The sequence below is a fragment of the Panulirus ornatus genome, chromosome 41 (genome assembly GCF_036320965.1).
Source record: "Panulirus ornatus isolate Po-2019 chromosome 41, ASM3632096v1, whole genome shotgun sequence".
NCBI lineage: Eukaryota > Metazoa > Arthropoda > Malacostraca > Decapoda > Palinuridae > Panulirus > Panulirus ornatus.
The window spans coordinates 15,951,290-15,974,408 of record NC_092264.1 but is presented as its reverse complement, the minus strand read 5'-3'; the positions used below and the strand labels follow the sequence as shown (position 1 = coordinate 15,974,408).

The window sequence follows — 23,119 nt, the reverse complement described above, 5'->3', positions numbered from 1 at the left end:
ATCTGAGTACTTAACTACTATACAAGCCAGAATGACCCACCTGGGTACTTAACTAGTATTCAAGCCAGAATAACCCACCTGGGTACTTAACTAGTATACAAGCCAGAATGATCCATCTGAGTACTTAACTACTATACAAGCCAGAATGACCCACCTGGGTACTTAATTAGTATTCAAGCCAGAATGACCCATCTGGGTACTTAACTAGTATACAAGCCAGAATGACCCAACTGGGTACTTAACTAGTATATAAGCCAGAATGATCCATCTGAGTACTTAACTACTATACAAGCCAGAATGACCCACCTGGATACTTAACTAGTATACAAGCCAGAATGACCCACCTAGGTACTTAACTAGTATTCAAGCCAGAATGACCAAACTGGGTACTTAACTAGTATATAAGCCAGAATGATCCATCTGAGTACTTAACTACTATACAAGCCAGAATGACCCACCTGGGTACTTAACTAGTATACAAGCCAGAATGACCCAACTGGGTACTTAACTAGTATTTAAGCCAGAATGACCCACCTGGGTACTTAACTAATATACAAGCCAGAATGATCCATCTGAATACTTAACTACTATACAAGCCAGAATGACCCACCTGGGTACTTAACTACTATACAAGCCAGAATGACCCAACTGGGTACTTAACTAGTATACAAGCCAGAATGACCCACCTGGGTACTTAACTAGTATTCAAGCCAGAATGACCCAACTGGGTACTTAACTAGTATATAAGCCAGAATGATCCATCTGAGTACTTAACTACTATACAAGCCAGAATGACCCACCTGGGTACTTAACTAGTATACAAGCCAGAATGACCCAACTGGGTACTTAACTAGTATTTAAGCCAGAATGACCCACCTGGGTACTTAACTAGTATACAAGCCAGAATGATCCATCTGAGTACTTAACTACTATACAAGCCAGAATGACCCACCTGGGTACTTAACTACTATACAAGCCAGAATGACCCAACTGGGTACTTAACTAGTATTCAAGCCAGAATGACCCAACTGGGTACTTAACTAGTGTTTAAGCCAGAATGACCCACCTGGGTACTTAACTAGTATACTAGCCAGAATGATCCATCTGAGTACTTAACTACTATACAAGCCAGAATGACCCACCTGGGTACTTAACTACTGTACAAGCCAGAATGACCCACCTGGGTACTTAACTAGTATTCAAGCCAGAATGACCCAACTGGGTACTTAACTAGTATAAAAGCCAGAATGACCCACCTGGGTACTTAACTAGTATTCAAGCCAGAATGACCCAACAGGGTACTTAACTAGTATAAAAGCCAGAATGACCAACCTGGGTACTTAACTAGTATACAAGCCAGAATGACCCAACTGGGTACTTATTACTCTATTTAGGAAGGCCTTCATTCATACCCTAGTTGTACAGCTACGCTAACAAGCAGAAGCAGCGACATACCCTTGAACTTAAAGCAGGTCGCTGGAAGGCACAAGAAGAAAATGTGGAAATCAAGTCATTTTCATTAAGGTCCAAACTTAATTCAGTAACTAAATAGGACAATATTATTTCTGAAACGCAGAAAGGATCATAAATGGCATTAAAAAAGGTTGAGTTGGGGTAATGACCCCTTTAATTCGTCGCAGAATATTTTCCTTTTTTTAACTTTGGATACTTTGAAATATTTTGATATTGACATTTCTTTACTTTTAATGAAATATTTTAGAAGTACGTGGTGTAAAATCAGCATGATATTATATGGTCTGGTTTCTGTGTGGTACAAATTAAGGCTTCTAGTTGAACTAAGTTCATTGTTTAAAGTTCTATTTCAATAAGTTCCGGCCAAAGTTGAAAAGGATGGTTTATTTCATGTAACAACCAATTCGAGAAATGGTTATCTTGGCAACTTACCAAACGCTCAATGGCATTAATATAAAGTCAACTTACGTAATGTTATGATAAGGAATTCATTACAAAAAAATTAATCTATATTTTATACGATAAAAGGAAGTCATTTCAAAATTTAATAACTCAGAATACGATTGCATAATCTTAAAAAATATTTATATTCATTGTCTCTCATGTTGCATCAGCTGAGCTGAGGGTTTGTTATTCCAGAAAGGACCAGTGGTGGCTGATACACTTAACAAGCTAGATATATCCATAGCACTTGTCTTGACAGTACGTATCATGTCTTGATCGTTTTATTATGTCATACTGCACCTCATTTATAGTTTCATGGAATCATTTGATGTGATAAAGAGTAGTTTCATATGTACCATTTATTGTTATGGCACTTGAAACGTAGATTTGCCAGTGGATATGTTGGAACCGGTGGGTCAAATGGGATTATGTCATTGTTCTTTTATTTCCTTGCCCCATTTCATGAACAGGATTTATCGGATATTCTCGTCATTAATGATTAAGGCCAATAGTATCCCTGCATCAAAGCTTGTGTTGATAAAGGCCTATTTATGCTTCCGATGGTTTATGTAATTTGTGAATGCAGAATTACCTGCCAGAGACTACTGTTTTATCTTTCATTTAGTTTTAAACGATATTGAAAAGGCTTGATTCGTATATCTTCAGAAATGGGTTATTTGATATAAAAGTAGGTATTACACATACATAAATGAAATGGATCCTTTGAAAACCTCACCTTACCTGCCAAGCAATCAAGATTTATCTTGTGTTATTCTGTTCGTGATATATACCTTTTAACCACATGATTGAATAATGTTCAAATGGTACTGAATGGCAGCACACAGATGACACAGCATTCAGACGTGATCTGTGGTAGTAGTCGATTGTAATGTTAGAATAATTCAGCTACTGTTTCAGGTACAAGATCAGATTAGGATAGTTTTTAATTGGTTCTGTTGATTTGTATCATTCAAATTTTGCTTTGATTTACCCCACATTCTTTATAACCCTCACTGCTTTCACCATATTTTGATGTTCAATTTACAGTATTTACTAATTATGTTCATGTTTTTTGAACAACTATTGTGGTTTCTAAATACTTCATTAGCATTGCAGAACAAAATCACAGAATATTCAAAGCTAATAACAGGATGGAACTGAACTTAATTTTTATCCTGGGGATTTGGAATTTGATGTAGATCATTTTTGTTGTGGGATACCACTTACCTTGGGAATATAAAGGAAATGCTTGGATGTAGACCAAAATTTGTACCAGACATATGTAAAGATAACTTTAAACCATAAAATTTCCAAGGTTAGGGTCTGCAGTAGTGGTCGCAAGATCATTGAACTAAAATGTTATCAAATGGTTGTTTTTGCTGTATCTGAATACTATGTTTATGGAGATGGACAAGGCTTCTATAACATTTACTGCTCTTATATTTGTGCACTAGGTCAGGATCAAAGGCTGAAGTCACAAGGCCTTGCATAGCAAGATTCTTTTGAATAATTATGCTCACGATATCATGTGACATTTATCATTATGAATTGAACTTGCATCACACATGCTACATGGAAATTTTTACAGCTGAGTAATTTGGGAAGGTCAGGGTCAAAGGCCATAGCCATAATGTGACATTTATTAGGGGTTTTTAAAACATTATACAGGGAACATAAGAGTTTTACAAATGTACATTGTTTCTGATATATTATTGGGGAAAGAAGAACAGCTTTTTTGCTGCCAGCCATGTCTTAGAATGATGGCTACAACATCATTTTATTCAAAAGGAATGACAGGAGAATAATGAAGGCTTGTGTGATAGTGAATTTGGTTTTTCAATGTAGTTTATCTGCTAGATGCTTTAAAGGACTAATTATGGCTGTATTTCAATTTCAGGTTCCTCAAGATGTTTATCACAAGACTCTCAACCATGAGCACTGCTTGTGCCAGGGGAGTAATGCGATCCTCACTAGTGATCACCCCAAAATCTCCATATGCCCCATTAGTGAGGGGTTATAGGGATACTGGTCGAAGTTTTACTCGTCGGTCACGATTTCGTGAAGTGCAGGCACAGACTGTCGAAGCAACAAAGGGTGTTAAAGGCAAGATTGGACGTAAGTGATGGCTTTCCTTTTCTTTGATGATGTTAAGCAACAGCACCAAGTTGATAGTAGTGATGTGGTTTGGTGTTTTCAGAGAGTGAAATCCTGCTGAATACCTTAATTTGGTGGTCTCAGTCCCCACCTACCCTGGACAAATGTTTTCTTTGATTCTCAGAGTGCTCCACCTTCGTAGTTATTTAGATTGCATTTTTCAAAAGAAAAACAAAGATATATATGATTATAGTCTGATTTTTATACAGTGTTAGTTTCCTGCCTTTCAGCTCAACAGTATAGGGTCCATTCAGGTTGCTAACAGAGAATGAAGCTACTGTGATAATCATTATGTTCGTTTTTCTGCTATATCAACATAATTAATCTACTTTAAGCTGCTCTTTTTGTATTGGGAATTGATGAATTAGAATTAAAAGTTTACCAGTAATTGATATTTACATAAGTAAATGTTAAGCAAATTTTGTGTTGAAATTTTCTTAGAAACTTAAGCATTCAAAGTAAACTCACAACAGTTTTGATGATGATCTCTGTAAGAGGATTACTGGAAGTTTATTGTTCAGGGGTTTTGTATACAGATGGAGTGGCTGCTTTTGAAATGTAATGAATGTTCAAGGTTAAACTTAAGTTTAACACTGGTGGTAACTATCATAAGCCATTGAGAATTTTGGATTATTGCGGTATATTGGTATTCAGACCCAAATAGCTTTTTGTTGAATATTTCTTGTGCCAGAATTGATAAAACCAGGTACTTTAGAAATTGGTTCAGTAAGTGGTTTTCTTTCCTTGATTGTTTTCCATTGTAGGCTTAAGTACAGTATCATAATTTACTGCCAGACTCAGAAAAAGTAAATTAGGAACTCTTTCAAGGCTTTTATGAGGTAGACTAAGAGCCGAGAAACCATAACCAGAAAAGGTATATTATGTATTCAAGCAAATTTTTATACTTAGTGATCAGATATGGATGTGGTATTTTAATGTGAGTGGAAGGAATGATTGGAATTGGAAAACTAAGATTTTTTAAAACACTATTTTAGCTGATGAATGTTGAATAAGAATGAAAGGTAAAGTATACAGATAGGGAAAATATTTAGTTATACTTTGTAGTTATACTTTGTAGTTATTCTTTGCTTCATTATAATAGCAATCAATTTTTCAGCAATGGAAGTTGGACAAATTGCTGTTGCTGGTGGTGCAGTGCTAGGCCTGGGTGCACTGTGTTACTATGGCCTTGGGATGTCCAATGAACCTGGAGCCATAGATCGTGTTGTGTAAGTTTCAGAATGGCTTCATTTGTTACTGTACAGTGACGAATGAGTTTTTATATCTCATCAGTGAGTGCGAGCTTTTATATCTCATCACTTTACTTGCATTCTTCACCAGTCATTAAGTATTTAACTTTGGTCACTGATCACCCCCTGTTATATGTACACGCTTATTTGTACAATTTTTGATTTACAGCTTGGTTTTATAATGTCTTTGATGTAATTTTTATGTTATGTACACTATTTTTTTAATGCATGCTGGGATCACAATTATAGGAATTAGATGTGTCCACCCATGCCAGCTGGGTCTAAGGCAGTGACATGGCATGTATATACTCAGTCTAGCTGCACTTGTGCCATGGCATATGGTTCTTGAGCCTGTAATGTGAATCTCGTTGTAGCATTCCTAAAGAAAATGTGAATATAAAAAGTAAGAAGAAACTTTAAGCTATGACTTTAGCTTAGAATATTGAAATGCATGTACTGGACAAGCTCCTTGGTTGTTCCCAGATTGCATTAGAGTACATATTACCATTCTAAAAGTGCTAGTTTTACTTTCTTTAGGATGATGAGATAGGATGTTTAGGTAAATAAAACAGAGACTGTTGAATACATAATTTGCAGATCAGACTCAGAAAGGGGCAGTCATTCATGAGAAAGTATGGAAACTGAACACTCCCACATTTGAGGAGGAAGATGAATGACCCAAAGGAATATCTGTTTTGATTATTTTATAAAATGCTTCAACCTCTGTAATGTAAAGTTTACTGGGGAATTTTGCTTCAGGTCATCAATTCATTAATTTTCTTTTGTTAGAAATGAGAAAAAATCATAATACCTGTACAAGTATCTATCTAACCTGTATGTCTGATGCCTGTTTCCTTCTGGAACTTCAAGGGGTAGCCATGACATAGAGTCTCCATATCTAGATAACTCTAGTGCCACTTCTTAGCCTTAAGTGCCTCATCCTCAACAGGCCACTGACAGAGGGCAAGTCTAATGCAGTACTTGCAGAGACTCCTGCTTAATTTTCCCTCTGACTACATCTACCTAATGCTCCTGCCTAATGTTCTTACCCACTACTTCTACCTAATGTCTCCACATATACTTTTGCCTACTTAATCATTACTTCTATAAACTGTATGAGGAATACTCTCAAGATTTGAACCTATGTCGTTTGAGCATTCACTCTTGTCCCATTTGCCTTTATATACAGACTTTCTGTTAGTCTTCTTGCACTTTACCTCTTTTGTCATACATACATGAAAAACCTGATGAATCAATTACTAAACATTGTCACTTGAGATTCTTATCAGCATTCCCATCATCCACTCCTTTGCCACACCTGTTTTTTCATTGATGTATATGATACAGTAAAATAATCCCAAATTTGTGGAAAAGTTTTTAAAAACATTCAGCTGTTCTTTACCATTATGATTTTCTTGATAGTGTAACCCCCATAGTGTTAACATGTAGGATCTTAGTTACTCCACTTGATTAGGGCAGTAAGGGTAATTTCCTCTAGAGTATCACATGCCTATCTCCATTTATTCCTATGGTTGTAACTAGGGAAAAAAAAATTAGGCTTTTTTTTTCATACAGATGACTGATCCTCAAAAGAAAAAAACCCCACTTGGCTCGTATCTCTTTCTTCTCTTGGAAAAGTAAAGGGCAATTTCCAGCCCCTTGCTCCCACCCCTTTTAGTTGCCTTCTGTGATACACAGGAAATATGTGGGAATTATTCTTTCTCCCCAATCCCCAGGGGATAGGGGAGCAGTACCACCTGCTCCTCCAGGTCCACAATAAGATCAACAGTGGAGGACATATGATCATGTTTGAATTAAGTTTTTAATGTTCAGTATCTCAAGATTTATGTTTTTTTCTGTAACTACCATTTAGTGAACTTGACACATTTAGGGAAGGCCATATACTTGTAATGGTGACATTGCCATTTAAATTAGTCCATCTGGGAATGAATTAACGGTATTACCCCATAGTCCTTTCCCATTCTTGAGCAAGTGATCAGAGAGGTTTTAAGACCATTTTGGTAAGGTTGTGACACACACACTCTCTCTCTCTCTCTCTCTCTCTCTCTCTCTCTCTCTCTCTCTCTCTCTCTCTCTGATGGAAAAGGAAGTAAGGCATCACGGTGATTGTCTGATTAGTAAATTTTTTTATTTTTTCTGTGTAACAAATAAGAACTGTAATAACCATTGAAGATTTTAGTCTAGAAAAAACACCTCAGGTGTTGAAATCAATTGCAGTTTGCTCTTTATGATGTGTAGTAAAGGGAGGTTTCTTGCATCACATTCTGTACTCTTTCAGTCTTCTATGCTGTTAGCATCATGATACATGAGGGAATTTCTTGCCCATGACATCTGATTTCCAGAAGATAATAGTGATGATTTTTGTCCAGTACAGTCAGAATTATTGACTATGAACTAGATTTGTCGAGCTTATAGATTTCACATTAGCCTTTATGTTACAAAACTTATACTGAAAATTTGATTAGAGGTATCAAATATGCTTGATTTTTCTTCAGGGTATGGCCACAGTATGTGCGCGATCGTGTTCGTGACACGTACATGTACTTTGGAGTATCCTGTGCTGCAGCTGCAGCTTCTGCTGTTGCTGTCTTTCGTTCACCCCTTGGCCATCGATTCTTTGCTCTTTGCTCCCGACATCCTATTATGGTATGTATTTATGTAGAGTAGGACAGTTTTTATCGATGGAGTAGCGCAAAATTATTTACAGAAATTGTAAGTTGCTTACAATGTTAGTTGTATTTAAAGTTGTGGGAAGTAGATAAATGTACTTGATGATTTACATTAATAGAGATACATATTTTTGGTTGTAAATCATCTCTACAAAATTGGTGAGTACACTTTTTTCAGTGGCAGTTGTGAAAACTGGAAACTTTGGGAGCTGTTGAGAATGCATATGCATTTTTCCCTAATACTCTTAGTTTATTTATGTGAATTCACTCATTGTTCTTTTTCGTAGGGATGAATCCTGTGGAAATGGTGTCATTGCATAAGCAATATATCTTATTGCAGTGATATGTAGTTCATGAAAGCTTGAGCCATAATAGTACCTCAGCAAGAGAAGAGTCCCAGTAAATGGTCTCTTCAGAAGAGAGTTATCTTAGAAATTTCTTTTTGTAATTGCTGTGTGAATATATCTTTAGTTATTAAATCCCCAAACACTTTTGATTATTTTGGTAAGATTACATGAAGGTGAGGGTTCTTGAGGAAAAATGTTTGATTCAACCAATTATCCATAGACATCATCAGCATTATCCTGCCATAGCTGGAAGAAATATGTCTCAGTCAACCATATGTATCATCATAAAAGGTGTATATTATGGAGGCTTCCACTCTCTCCCCATGATGAAACTCAGCTAGTGAAAATCTAGTGAGTTTAGGAAGAAAGAAAAGCAAGTACTATTATTAAAGTTCTTGTATTTTGGCAATAAGATATTATTAGTATGATTATGCAGTCAGATAATTATGTTATTTGTTCGATTTTCTCTAAAGTTATGTGTTGAAAATAAGGAAGATTACATGGGAAGTATTTATGTGAAGTGAAATTGGTATACACTTGAAAATTTATATAGTATGTGTGGTACCCAAGCATATATATGTTCAAGCATGAATGAATTACACCTGGAAAGAAATCATTATCAATCTCTGTGCTACCTGACCACTTCAGTGCATTCCATTCACATCCCTTCCCCTTCAATATAGTTCAGGTTATACTACTTTTACATTTATTTTTACTTTTGGAATATACAGTGCCTGCCGATGAGGTTGGCACAAGGGGGCTCTGGCACAATCATCAAGGAGTACTTTATTGGTTTCCCTTTCCTCTTTATACACTCTTTGAAATGTCGAGGAACTGAATCAGCAAGGTTTTGAAGCCTAAATTGATTAGGTCCATCTTTGCCAAAATTTCATGAATGACTGCCTCCATCTTAGGTAGTGATGAAGTAATGTTAGGTAAATTCCGTTTTCACATGTGCCCTCAAGATTTGTATTAAAATCCAGTGAATTCCGGAGCCATTCACTGAAAAATTCCACTGCGTAGTCCTTATTAAGGCGGTCACTGATTAGTTTGGCAGTGTAGCAGGGAGCCCCATCCTGCATAAACACTTCAGCCTTGTGTTTTTTTAACAAATCGGGAAGATGGTCACAAAGTAGCTTGAGGTAACTGTGTCTGTTCATAATTTAAATCTTTGGCAACACTGCAAGGTCCCCAACACCATGATAATTGAAACACCCATGTACCATAAATTAAGCAGGGAATTTTACATTGCTTACAGTATATTTGGGGTTAAATGGATAAGAGCCTGGTCACTAGTCCTCATGTCCACCTGTCACAGAAGAGGTGTGGATTTGCACCCATTTGATGTTTAAGAATATTCAGAGTACATGGAGAGGTATTTTTGGCCTTCCCAGGTCGTTTCACATGGGTTGGTGTAGCAGTGCCACCATCAATAGATTTCTTTTTCCATTGTTATACCGATCTCAAGCTCACACTGGTAGTATTAGACATTTCCTTAAGTGGAATATTTCTCTTGTAAAGTGCAGCCGTTGAAGCTGTTTTGTCATTATATGGTGAGTATTTCCAGCCATAGTAGGTTGTAGAGGTACAAAAAGGGAAAAAACGATGGAAATCCAGGGCATAAGTGGTTAGGACAACAAATCACTACAATAACTAAACTGCTACTGAGGCGAGCTAATGTGGTACCACTGCTTACTACAGGACACCATCTTCACTGATGGACACCATTATTTTAGATGGCATGGGCCTGCTTGTGCAAACTTCATTGGTGTGCACTGTATATATTTATTATGCTCTCTGTGAAAAAGAATATATTCCCATAAGATCAGTGCTCACGCTACCTCGCTAACGTGGGAGACAGTGACAAAGTATATATATAAAAAAAAAGATCAGTGCTGCAATTTAAAGGTTAAGTGATACTCCTTACTTGCCTTCACCATGCTACCAGCTCATCATCCCCTTTAAAGGTTGGGTCACCTTCCAACTACTGTGTAGGATTTAAGATTGGCAAGTTGTTGGCTGAGTGGGAAGGGTTTTAGCAACAATGTCAGGGAGATGGTTGCAACTTAGCCAGCAATTTCAGCTTTGTTTTTAAGTAGATTTTTTAGGCTGTGAGGGCACAAAATTTGTTTTTTTGTGGGCATTAAGTGTGACTGGCAAAGTAAGTCATGTTTTACCTTTACTAGGACAGCCAAACATCTCCCATGAAAACTACTTGAAGATGATGGCAAGTAAAGAGTCTGGTTAAAAAGCATACTTTTCACAATTTCTCATGTATGAAATGAAAAAAATGTCAAGAAAGTACCAGGGCCTAAACTGCGTCAGTGTCTTTTAGAAAGCTGGCCATATTCTGGTATTACAGACCTAGCCATAGAATTTCATTTAAGAAATCTAAATATTAGTGTAGGTGTTTTCTGCTATTGGCATTATGGCCTTGTTTGATTAGCTTACTAACATTTCAGTACTTATTGCTAGTGCAAAATGACCTAAGCAAATATGTGATGTAAGATTTATGAAGCAATGAAAATATAGCGACATATTTATGTAGAGCAGCACAGCTAATTATTGATTCAGAAACAGGAGTGGTGTATGTTGGTCTTTATTTTACTGTGTAATAAGAGCTTTCTCTTGATAGTTTCAGGTAAAGAAATGCAAAGTTGGTTATTTTATGATTATGAAATCTTAAATGATAGGTTTAGATAATGGAGTTTGTCATTTTGCTGTTTTTAACATCCCTTTTATTGTGTTTTTACAGTCAACTGTTGGTATTCTTGTGGGGCTTGTTGGAACAGGACAAGCAATGATGGCCATTCCTTACTCTCCTGGAGTAGGAGCCAAGCAGATGATGTGGCTTCTCAACTGTGGCATGTTAGGCTTAGCTGTGGCACCTATTGGTGCCCTTGGTGGAGCAATTGCTATCCGGGCAGCCTGGTACACTGCAGGTAAATAAGGTTCGCTTGTGATATTTGAAGGGATAGCATTTTTATTGTTAATGTAAATAAGTCTTGCAAAGCATTTTGCTGAAGTGAGAAGTGAGATAGCATACAGAGTCGTACCAACATCGATCATTTCATTTCTTTGCTGTTCTTCCTTTCAAAGATCCAAAGGCAGTGAACAAATGATGAATTGTTACTCTTCATGTACAATTAAGTGTTCAGTTTATTATTGCAGGAGAAATAATGAGTTATTGAAGTGAATCATGTATAAGTAAGGTTATTTGCATATTTAGTATGCGTGAATTCATGAACTATTTGTTTTTTGTGACACTGTCTTGATATTTCTCTTGAAGCTCAGTCCTCATGGGTTGCTCGTTACAGAAGGGAATGGCTAAACTGATATTTGTTTTCAAAGGAAAGAACAAAGGAAGGGGCCATTGAAGGATTTTTCTTCCATATCTTGGTCATGTTTTTTGATGGTACCTTGCTTCCTAGGAAATAATGGAAACCCATGAAAGAAAAAAATCCTTTTTAAAGTCTTTGGTCATGGAGAAAAGTCCTCACTGGGACCAGGCCTTAGATAAAACATAAAAATGGGGCTAAAGCCATAAAAAATTACAGAGAGAAGAAAAATTTTAAAGTTCCTGAGGAAGTGTAAAACTTGTTAATCAAAAAAGGAGCAGGCCATAACTATTAGGGAAGACATGATTGGATAAAACATTCCATGTTTAGTGGTGTGGGGAAAGAAACAGACAGTCCACACTAGCCAGTGGTCACAAAGTAATCATGTGATGTAGATCTCTAGGATGTACTGAGTGACCAAGTTGCGACCACAAATATCCAGACCTTCATACTGGCAACCAAAGTGATATGAATAGAAGGGGGAAGGAGAACCAACAGTTTGGCATAAGACAAGAATGACAAGTTTGGAGGTCAGACAGGGAGGACAGAGAATTTTGAGTGATTCATACTCGACTTTCATGTTAATATATAGAGACAGAAACATCTTGGATGTGAGAGCAGTACTTCGTACAAGAATGAATCAGTCTTTTGTAGTCACTGTAAGTGTTCAGAGGGGAAGAATATTTGCCACCAGAACAAAACTCCCAGTTCCTTAAAAGCAGACAGCAACTTATGGAATGTGGGGTTTTCAAGATAGTTAAGGTGTTATGGTGATGCAATATGTTTTTTGCTCTGAGTGGCAGGGTTGATGTGGGAAAATTGTGAGGAGTTTAAGAAAATAGGAAGAAATTGGGTTTAAAGGCATCGTACTTAATTGATTATTTTTGTTCCACCAAGGTCTTGTTTAAATTTGTGTTTGTGAAGGTGGTTGTAATGAGATGGTACATTTTTTATGTTAACTGAGATGGCACAGGCAAGTAATATCTTGATTAAGGCCATCTCATTAATCATTGTCTGTCATTGAAGTAGGCACGAGTAGTCCCACAGCAATTAATTTGATGCAGAACACTTTATCCCACCTTAAAGAGTGTTAGTGTCTGCCAATTATGTTGGCATCCCATAGTGAGCAATGGCAACTACATGATGTGCTGGCATACCACATGAGCTCACTTCAGTAGCAGTTCAGCTGTTGTAGGAAGTGCGAATGCCTTGTTTGCTCCACACTTATGCCATGGATTTTTGTTGTAATTTTTCCCTTCTTCTACCATTACCACCTACTATGGAAGTGACAAAATAGCTTCTACTGTTGCACTTTACAGGGGAAGTCAGCCAAATAAGGAAATTCCCTTTAGTGCTGGCGTGAGCTTGGGATCAGTACAGCTGATGGATGAAGAAATTCAATGATAGAGGTGGCACTGCTACACCAACCCATGTAAAATCCTCTGGGAAGGACAGAAAATCTTGCCACATACTCTGAATGTTCAGAACCATCAAGCGGATGCAATCCATGCTTGAGTGCAAACGAATTGAAAGAAAAAACCTTAGACTACTCGATGATGTGTTGGTAAGGACATTGCATTGCTGCTTACATGAGGACCTTAAGCTCTGGAGCTGCAGGCTGCATCCCAAACCACTCGTAATCCATAGGCACCAGAAGAAAAGAATAAAATTTTGCAAGAATTATGTAGTGCATGATACAGCTGAGTTCAGAAGTGTCTTGTGGAGTCCACCTTTATTGTGACAGGGGACTGCAGTAGACTTGTGTCCAGTTGATCAGGTTTAATCCATTTATCCCCAGGTACATTGCAAGCACTGTAAAGTTTCCTGCTTTACTTATGTTATAGGATTGTTTCAGTCATTATGTGTTGGGGGCCTTGTAATGTTATTAAAGAATGAACTATGAAGAGACTGAATACCTATCTTCCAGATTTGTTCAAAAAGTGTAAGGCCAAAATGTTTGTGTAGGATGGGGCTCCCTTCCACACTGCCACACTAGTCACTGATAAGCGTAAGGTCAATATAGTGGAGTTTTTTGGTAGCTGGCCCAGGAATTTCTCTTTGTCAACCTTCCCTCACTCATTGCCTCCATATGTCCAAACCATTTCAACACACCCTCTTGTGCTCTCTCAACCATTATTTCAAAACTATCATGGATGAATTGGAGAATAGAGGACTAATTCACCTAAAGAAGAAGACGTATAAGAAATTCATATCATTGGGAACTGATGAAAATTGCCAGGAATTAATCAAAATCCAAAGAGAGTATAAGGTCATAAGATCAAGTAAGCATGACGAAGAAAAAACAATATCTTTCAAAGTTAAGAATAACCCCAAGGAATTCTTCAAATGTAAGGACAATATAGTGGATTTTTTTGGCAACTGGCCCGGGAATTTCCCTTTGTCAACCTTTCCTCACTCATTCTCTCCATGTGTCCAAACAATTTCAACACACCCTCTTGTGCTCTCTCAACCATTATTTCAAAACTATCATGGATGAATAGGAGAATAGAGGACTAATTCACCAAAAGAAGACATATAAGAAATTCATATCAATGGGAACTGATGATGATTGCCAGGAATTGATCAAAATCCCAAGAAAGTGTAAGAGGGTCATAAGATAGAGTAAGCACGATGAAGAAAAATGAATATCCTTCAAAGTTAAGAATAATCCTAAGGAATTCTTCAAATATATAAGACAAGGGAAGACAGTAAAAGAAGGAATTGGACCATTACAAAAAGAACATGCTACTCTAACTACTGACAACAAGGGAATGGCTACCATACTAAATTATTCTTTTAACTCCGTATTCACAATTGAAGAAACATCTCGAATGCCACAACAAGTGAAAATGTTTCAAGTATCTGATGAAGAAGAGTTGAAGGTTACAGAAATAGAGAGCTCTGAAATACTTAAATACCTGGACCAAATAAATCCTAACAAATTCAAGAGCCCAGAGGTCAGGAGACAGCTGATATATCCCATAAAAATATTTAGCAAATCTCTGTCAGATGGTCAGGTGCCAACTGAGTGGAAACTAGCAAATGTTACTCTGATACAAGAAAAGGAGACAAAGAATGTGCCTTGAACTACTGCCCAGTTAGCCTTATGTCAGTGTTAGGTAAAATGATGGAAAAATTAATGCTAGATAAAATTGCCATGTTTCTAGAACACACAATTATATCGGACAGCCAACATGATTTCCATTATAGAAGATCCTGCCTGAGAATTTGCTGGAATTTTTTAATTTATTTATCAGAATTGTGAAGAAAAAATTACTGTCCCATGAAATATATTTAGATTTCGTAAAGGCTTTTGATAAAGTACCTCACAAGAGACTTTTACGTTAACTCAAAACACACAGAATCAGTGAAGAACCCCGTACATGGATCAGAGACTGGCTTACTGGAAGAAAGTAGCGTGTAGTAATAAACGGGGAAGCCTCAGATTGGCTAGACGTAATGAGTGGTATGCCTCAGGGGTCGGTCCTAGGCCCAGTTTTAAACAGTCTCATGTCTAAGATCTCCAAATTTGCTGATGATGCTAAACTGGGAGGTAGAGCTGTAAACAGGCGGGACTACAAAATGATTCGGAGAAATCTTAACTTACTAGCAGAGTGGTCAGACAGATAAATGAAGTTTTATGTAGACAGGTGTAAAGTTATGCACTTTAGAGACAAGAATATACGTTATGACTTCAAACTATGTGGAAAGACTAAAGCAAATGAAGAAAAGGACCTTGGAGTTGTCATAGCAACAATTTGAAATACACTAAACAGTATCAAGCAGCAAGTAAAAAAAGGTAACCAAATGTTAGGTTTCATAGCTAGGAACATAGATTATAAAACACCAGAAACAATGCTCACTCTTTTTAATTCTCAAGTAAGACCACACCTTGGATGTGCAGTCCAGTTTTGGTCCCCAAATTATAAGAAAGACAAGGAAAAATGAGAGCAAGTACAAAGACACATGACAAAACTGATCCCATCTTTTAGAAATCTGGCAAACAAAGAGAGGCTAAAACAATTGGATCTCTTTTTCCTTAAAAAGTAGTCTTTGCGGTAACTTAATCCAAGTGTTCAAAATTCTTAAGTTCGATAAAGTAAACAACAAGCATCTTCTCAGAATACAAGAAAATATGGTTATTAGGACAAACGAAATAAAACAAAGCTAAAAGATGTAGTATGGACATGGGAAAAAGCTTTTCATATAGGTATGTTGAGTAAGTAATGAAAAGGTAAGAGAGGTGTGCGGTAATAAAAAGTTACCATCACACGTAATGAATACTAAAACTATAAGTACCTTCAAAAGTCGTTTAGACAAATATTTTATAAATTCATGTATACTCTGAGAAAAACACCAGAGATAAACATATAAACAACAGTGGTAATGGTGACACTAAAAGGCTAATGTGCAGCAGCAGGGAGTCGGTGATAGCTTAAAAGAGTACTGAGTGGAATTAAATTTTTCTTGTAAGTTAATTTTTTTTTCATACAACCCAGTTGTGGGCTAGTCAGGCCTCCTGTTGTCTGTCTTTCTCATAAACTCCTGTAAACCACATACTTATTATTACCGCACATCTCTTATCTTTTCATTACTCACTCGATCAAACCACCTCACTCCACATATTGTCCTCAAACATTTCATTTCCAACACGTCCACCTTCCTTTGCACAATCCTATCTATAGCCCGTCCTTGCAACCATATAATGTTATTGAAAATACTATTCCATCAAGCATACTCTCTTTTTGCTCTATGAGATAATATTCTCTCTTTCCACACATATATATATATATCCTCCCCTCCTGTTTATGATTTTCCGAAAGAAGAAACAGAGAAGGGGGCCAAGTGAGGATATTCCATCTAAGGCTTAGTCCTCTGTTCTTAATGTTACATCGCTAACACGGGAAATGGCAAATACGTATGAAAAAAAATGTGTGTATGTGTGTGTCTGTAAGTTTTTATGTATGTATGTATACATAATGAGGGGGAGAGGGGGTTGTTATTTCATGTGTGGTGAGGTGGCGATGGGAATGAATAAAGGCAGACAGTATGAATTATGTACATGTGTATATATGTATATGTCTGTGTGTGTATATATATGTATACGTTGAGATGTATAGGTATGTATATTTGCGTGTGTGGACGTGTATGTATATACATGTGTATGTGGGTGGGTTGGGCCATTCTTTCGTCTGTTTCCTTGCGCTACCTCGCTAACGCGGGAGACAGCGACAAAGCAAAATAAATAAATAAAATAATGTGTATACCCTAGCCTGAGCCAGGTATGCATTTTATCAGCCAACCTCTAGGGGTGGATGAACAGCTGGGTTGACTGCGGACCAATTGCTGCAACCAGGATTCAAATCTGTGCACTCGACCCTGTATGGCCTGTAAATGCATTACAGTCAGAAATACTATCTGCTACATTATGGAACCCCATAGATCTAGTTGCTAGTTAGCAATTTATGTAATGTTTATGAAATGTTTTATATAGATTATATTTACACATATTGCAAACAACATTAAAACCTGCGTAAGAAGTGCAAAACGCTTTTAAATTACTGTGTGTCAAAGGATATTCTTTAGCCTTGGTACTTTTAGAATTTAGAAAATTCCAAAACATAAGCATTGCTTGGTCCTAAGTATTATTATTTTTTTTTTTACCTGTCTGTTTTTAAGGTATTTTTGTTAGGCTCATCTCTGTATATTGCTGGCATTTCATTATAACACAAAAGGATTTATACATTTCAGGAATCATTGGAGGTCTGAGCACTGTAGCTGTTTGTGCTCCAAGTGATAAGTTCCTGAATTGGGCTGGACCACTTGGTATTGGTCTAGGAGGTGTGTTTGTTGCATCAATAGGCTCAGCCTTCTTGCCTGCAACGTCAACCTTGGGCCTCTCCCTGTATTCCATATCCCTATATGGAGGTCTTCTACTCTTCTCAGCCTTCCTTCTCTATGATACACAGAAGGTACAGTTTTCATAGATTTTATTGATAATTCTGCAAATATAAGCAAGGCAGTATATAATATATATGGTTATTCATGATTATTGAAATGAGAAATATAAGGCTAATGTTTAACTTTGGAATTTATCTACTTGTGTCCTCTTGTGGAGTACTGGGTTTAGAGACGGTGACAAAGCATAATTGAGCAAGATGAAGTGGCATATGCAGGAAAGGACTTACGTTAAGTATGTGTGTGGGAGAGATGGAAATATAATTGGAGATTAAAACATGATAATTTTAGAGAGGAAGTGAATGAACACATGTTGAACATGAAAATGGCACATTGGATTGAGACTTTATAGTAGTTAATGATATGTTGCTTTATATATTTCTGACATTGCTAACAACAACTAAAACACATGCACAGAAATTCTAAGAAATTGAGTCTTTTTTAAGAAATTTATTTATTGTATGATTAATTGTAAAATTAGTATGCTTTTTGAAGAACTGGAAATTATGAATGAGTTTTAGATATTAGAGAGTGATATCTGGTAATGATGTTAGTAGGAAAACTAAAATTGAAAGCGGTCTTTTACAAGGAAGAAAATTTGGATGTGCATCAAAAGCATAGAAGAAATTTGAGCATAAAGTGTGTGAGAAGCTCAAGGGTTTTTCCAAGATAGACTGGAGGATATACATATGAGTTATAGTGGCTTTCACCTGCAAGTGGTTTTTAGTCAAGTTATGTGCTTTCACGTATGATTTTAAAATGTTATATGATGTAATATATGTGGAAATCTTTTCATATTAAATGTAACATGATATCTGTGTTTGCTAGTTATGATACACTTGTTAGATTAACCTTGTGTCATTGAAAAGAGGAAACTTTTTAGCAGACCCTCCCATTTTCCTCTCTTATATTCCACTATATTGCAACTCATCTCGGTGAAGTAAACAAAAGTCTTAAAGTTTTGGAACTTAAGATGTAGAAATTTTGTACCAAAGCATAGGATTCAATTTGTCATGCTTTGTGTGAATTCATTTAATGACATGAGGCAATTACTTCCAGTTTACTTCTGTTTTGATCTTCAGGCCTGTCACTGAACTTCTCTTCTTTTTTAAGGATTATTATTATTTATAGATTTCTCTTTTGTTCAGGTGGTGCACAAGGCTGAGACTCATCCAAACATGTGGGGTGTTGTACCATATGACCCAATCAATATGTCACACCATATTGTCTTGGATGCTGTCAACATCTTCATCCGTGTGGCACAGATTCTTGCCATGGGTGGTGGAAGGCGAAAGTAAAACTTTGCTCTGTAATATTAATCCAGCTGTCTCGTGTAAGGATAATTTTTAAGATATTTATTAGAAATTATCAGTTAAGGTCAGTTTTTTAAGTTCTTTATTGATTTTTTATGACATTCACAGAATGGATACATGCAAATGAAGTTTTTTTTCTCATGGCACTGCCTTGTTGAAACAGATGTAATATAGTACTGAACAAGAAATATAATGTAATCTTAGTGTTTTTTCTTGATCACTATTTCCTAATTAGCGAGGTAGTGCCAGGAACAGACAACCAAAGGCCACATCTGCTCATGTCCATTCTCTAGCTGTCATGTGCAGTGCACTGAGACCACAGCTCCGTATCCACAGCTAGGCCTCACAGACCTTTCCATGGTTTACCCAATACTTTTCACAAGCAGTGGTTCTGTCCATTGATGGCTCACTAACTCCAGCATATCACATTGTTTCAATTTACTCTGTCCCATGCACACCTGTCACCCTTCTAAGCTGTTTTATATTTAGCTTAGCTGGCTGAGCTATTACCATAGCACTACATCATTACACTGACCATCCTTGATTATCCATGGCTTAATTGTACATTTTCATGGTTATCCTTGCATTTCTCAAAATAATCAGTTGAAAATACATTGGAAATTTCATTGCTCCACCTCATCAGCATGACTTAGGAGAACCTAACTATGTGGGAATGCCATGGTATATCTTCAGTTTCTACTTATGGGATTGATTTTGTAATCCAGTAATGCCCGTTGACCATCTCTCCTGCACACGTATGTATAATTGTTTAAGTCCTTTTTAAACCAGATATTGCCAATTTCAGTCACAACCCCATCTGCCATTTATTTCCATTCATAATACTGAATATCCCATGCCCTCCAATTAAAACCTCAAGTGTCACAATATTCACCTTCGCCTTCATATCACCCATCACTAACACTTCGTCCTCCACATCAGAACTGCTGACACACTCGTGTAGATGCTCCCAGAACACTTGTCTCTAATGATCTTTCTTATGGCCAGGTACATAATCACTAATAATCACCCATCTCTTGCAGTTTACTTTAATTTTTACCCATATTAGTCTAGAACTTATTTCCTTACACCTTTTCACATGCACATCACTAATCCTTGACTTTACTTCTAAGACATTTCCAAACCATTCTTCCCCTTTACCCTTGAGTTCTATTTCACTCAGCCAGAGCATCCAGGTTTCTTTCCTCAAACGTACTACCTCGTTTCTTCTCATCTTCATTGCATTCACAAGCATTTAGACATCCCAGCCCAAGCCTTCAAGGAGGATGAGCACTCCCTGCTTGGCTTTTTCTTCTGCTCTGTTTTTAAAAACTGAAATACAAGAAACGGGGTTTTCAGCCCCCTGCTCCCACCCCCTTTAGTTGCCTTCTGTAATGTGCAGGGAATATGGTAGTAGAATCCTTTTCCCCTACTCCAGAGATAATGCTCTTTGTTCCTTACTGAAATTTTCATTTGTGTTTATCTTGGAATATGTTGCCCTTACATATTTCATCTTGCAACATTCAAGTACTTATATCTTTCTTATTTTATAAATAATAGATGAATAATGTGAACCTCTTGCATTAAATGTGGCAGTGATGGTATCATAATCATATAGTCTCAGATGATTAATGTTGCTTTTAACATAAGAAAAACTTTTATCCCATATGAGTCTGGGAATTGATTGTCCTATGCCTTATGGCTAGATTTATAAGATGATAGGCAAATAAAAAGTCAAAGATTATTTCACATGCCATTGATATGTATTTCTTATCCAGTACAGAGATCGTTTTTTGTGACTTGCAAATCTCTGTGATTAACTGATTTTTACTTTATGGTTCTCAGTAATCAGTAATGAGATGAACATGTGCAGAAATATTCAAAATGATGTGAGAAACCCTGCTGTCTCAAGAAGAGGTAATGCGGCCTTTTATTTGTGAGCACAGTATTATTGCTTCCGTGATACATTTAGTATTATCATATGAAAGGGCATCCAAAGTTAAGAAAGTGCTAATGGTAGGACATGATTGTTTAATTGCACGTTATGCTTATAGTATATAATGAATACTTGTGAAAAATATTGGTAGTTACAAAGATAGTTGTGTAACTTTTAGATAATAGCATTTCAGAAGTTGTACATGATTACAAAATTCATAGATTATTTTCTAGGAAGCATTATAAATCTAAAGACTTGTTTGTGCATTACTTACTTTCAAACAGTCATGTGTGTTATCAGTGTACTCCATTTTCATATCAATACTCTGTCAATTACAGTTATTGTAGTCAGTGAGTTAACGATATTGTTCCAGTAAAAATACGTAGTACTGTGATGGCATTTGATACAAACTATGTAAATAAGATGAACTTACTAGAGACAGTAGTGATAAGAGAAAACAAGGTTAGTATGGGCACCAGTGGAAGATAGAATAATGCTTATGTAGCCCCGTGTTAATGTCTTCTCTGAAGTAGGATCAGGCTGTAATGATATGTTGCTGGAGCAGGGGATGTATTTTTTCTATCAGTATTACTGCAAGCTGTATGCTTACCTGCGCTGCAAACATATATGACATTTGTGTCATGGCATAAGTACCTGCCTGGATACTGGTTTTATTTAGGTAATAGCAATAATGATAGTGATGGTAAGCAGTTTACCAAGTTGAAATACAGTCAAGGGCTAAAGATTACCATGAGACAAATTGATAAAACGATATTTGTTTGTAAAAATGGGGAGTGGGGTGACTAATGAATGGGACAGGTGCAAATTCTATGGCCTTGTAGCCAACTTTCTTCCTAATTTGTTGTGATTTTATGGGAGGTTGGTGATTGTCCCATGTTTTTAGACCAAGTAATCAAACTTAGACTGTATTATTTTGTGCCTCCAGAAGACTTTTGAAACTTGGAGTGGTGTCTCATGGAATAATCATCTCGTTTTTTATGGGATCCTCCATTCAGATTTTTTCTTGTATCTCTGATGAATTATTAGAAAACTTCCTTAACCAGTGAAGCATGTGACTTTCAGTGGCTGCTTGTTTTGTAAATATTCTTTGTTAAGGTTGATGGATATAGTTGTTGATAAATGGAAACATATTAATGGAAAGGTCTGTTGGGTGAGGTCATGGATGGGGAGCTGTGGTATTAGTGCATTACACATGAAAGCTAAGGAATGGATGTGACCGGATGCAACCTTTCTTTGTCTGTTCCTGGCCCTACCTCACTGATGCAGGAAATGGCAGTTAAGTATGAAAGAGTGTTATCAATAAAGCAAAGAATACATGTGTTTATGTCCTCTTAAAGTTTTTCCTTGTTTTTGGTAGCACACTGGAATTTTTTTTTTTTTTTTTATGTGAAAAGGGTAAAATACAGCATTTTATTGTTTATGTTTCTTAAAAGATGTGCACCTGTGGTTAATATTATGGTGGTTTTGAAAAGTGAAGAAAATATGAATCAAGATAAAGATTTTATATAAAAATTTTCTTTTGATTTGTTTACCATAGATGAAGAAACATTAGATAGAAGTAGTTGGGAGGAACATTAGGTAGGAGCCTCGGAAAACACTGTGCTAGAGTTGCCCTTTGCCATTAGCCAGTTAAGGGTGAGGCATAAAGGCTAAGAAGCTGCACTGGAATTCAACAGTTATGGAGAATCTTTTGCTGTGGCCACACCCTTGAGGGAGTTCCCAATTGGAACGTGCATCAAAAAAATGCAAGTGTGAAAAATAGATGTTCCAGACTTGTATTGCTGCCTTATGTGAGAAAACAAGAAATTTCTTAGATGCATAGCTTAGGCCATGGAAACTAAGTAGATAGTACTTGTAGCAATTTACTATATTTCTTTTTATGGTTGATGAGACAGCTTAGGTGGCTAAATACCAGAATCATGGTCATCTTTATGCACTTTATCCATGGCATAATAGATATGAGCGATTGAGGCCTTTCTTTGTTCCTAGCAAACAAATATGAACAAATATGGCTCTTTTGCTTTTCTTCACTTGTTCTTAGTGCTGACTTTCTATGACGAACAAGAGAAAATATTAATTTTTTTATACTTAATCGCATCTTCCCACATTAGCAAGGTAGCACTAGGAGCAGATGAAGAAAGGCCGCATTGGCCCGCATCCATTCTCAAGTTGTCATGTGCAATGTATATGTATATATT

At 36.7% G+C, this 23,119-nt stretch overlaps 1 protein-coding gene across 1 annotated transcript; it reads left to right on the top strand.

Annotated features, from left to right (window-relative positions):
• The first annotated feature begins 2,065 nt into the window (after window positions 1–2,065).
• LOC139761710 (growth hormone-inducible transmembrane protein-like) lies at window positions 2,066–22,237 on the top strand. Its single transcript, XM_071686077.1, has 7 exons — window positions 2,066–2,175; window positions 3,815–4,032; window positions 5,189–5,300; window positions 7,838–7,988; window positions 11,114–11,300; window positions 17,448–17,668; window positions 18,803–22,237. The coding sequence occupies exons 2-7, from the start codon at window positions 3,825–3,827 to the stop codon at window positions 18,950–18,952; spliced, it is 1,029 nt and encodes a 342-aa protein (XP_071542178.1). The 5' UTR covers window positions 2,066–2,175; window positions 3,815–3,824; the 3' UTR covers window positions 18,953–22,237.
• Window positions 22,238–23,119: the final 882 nt, after the last annotated feature.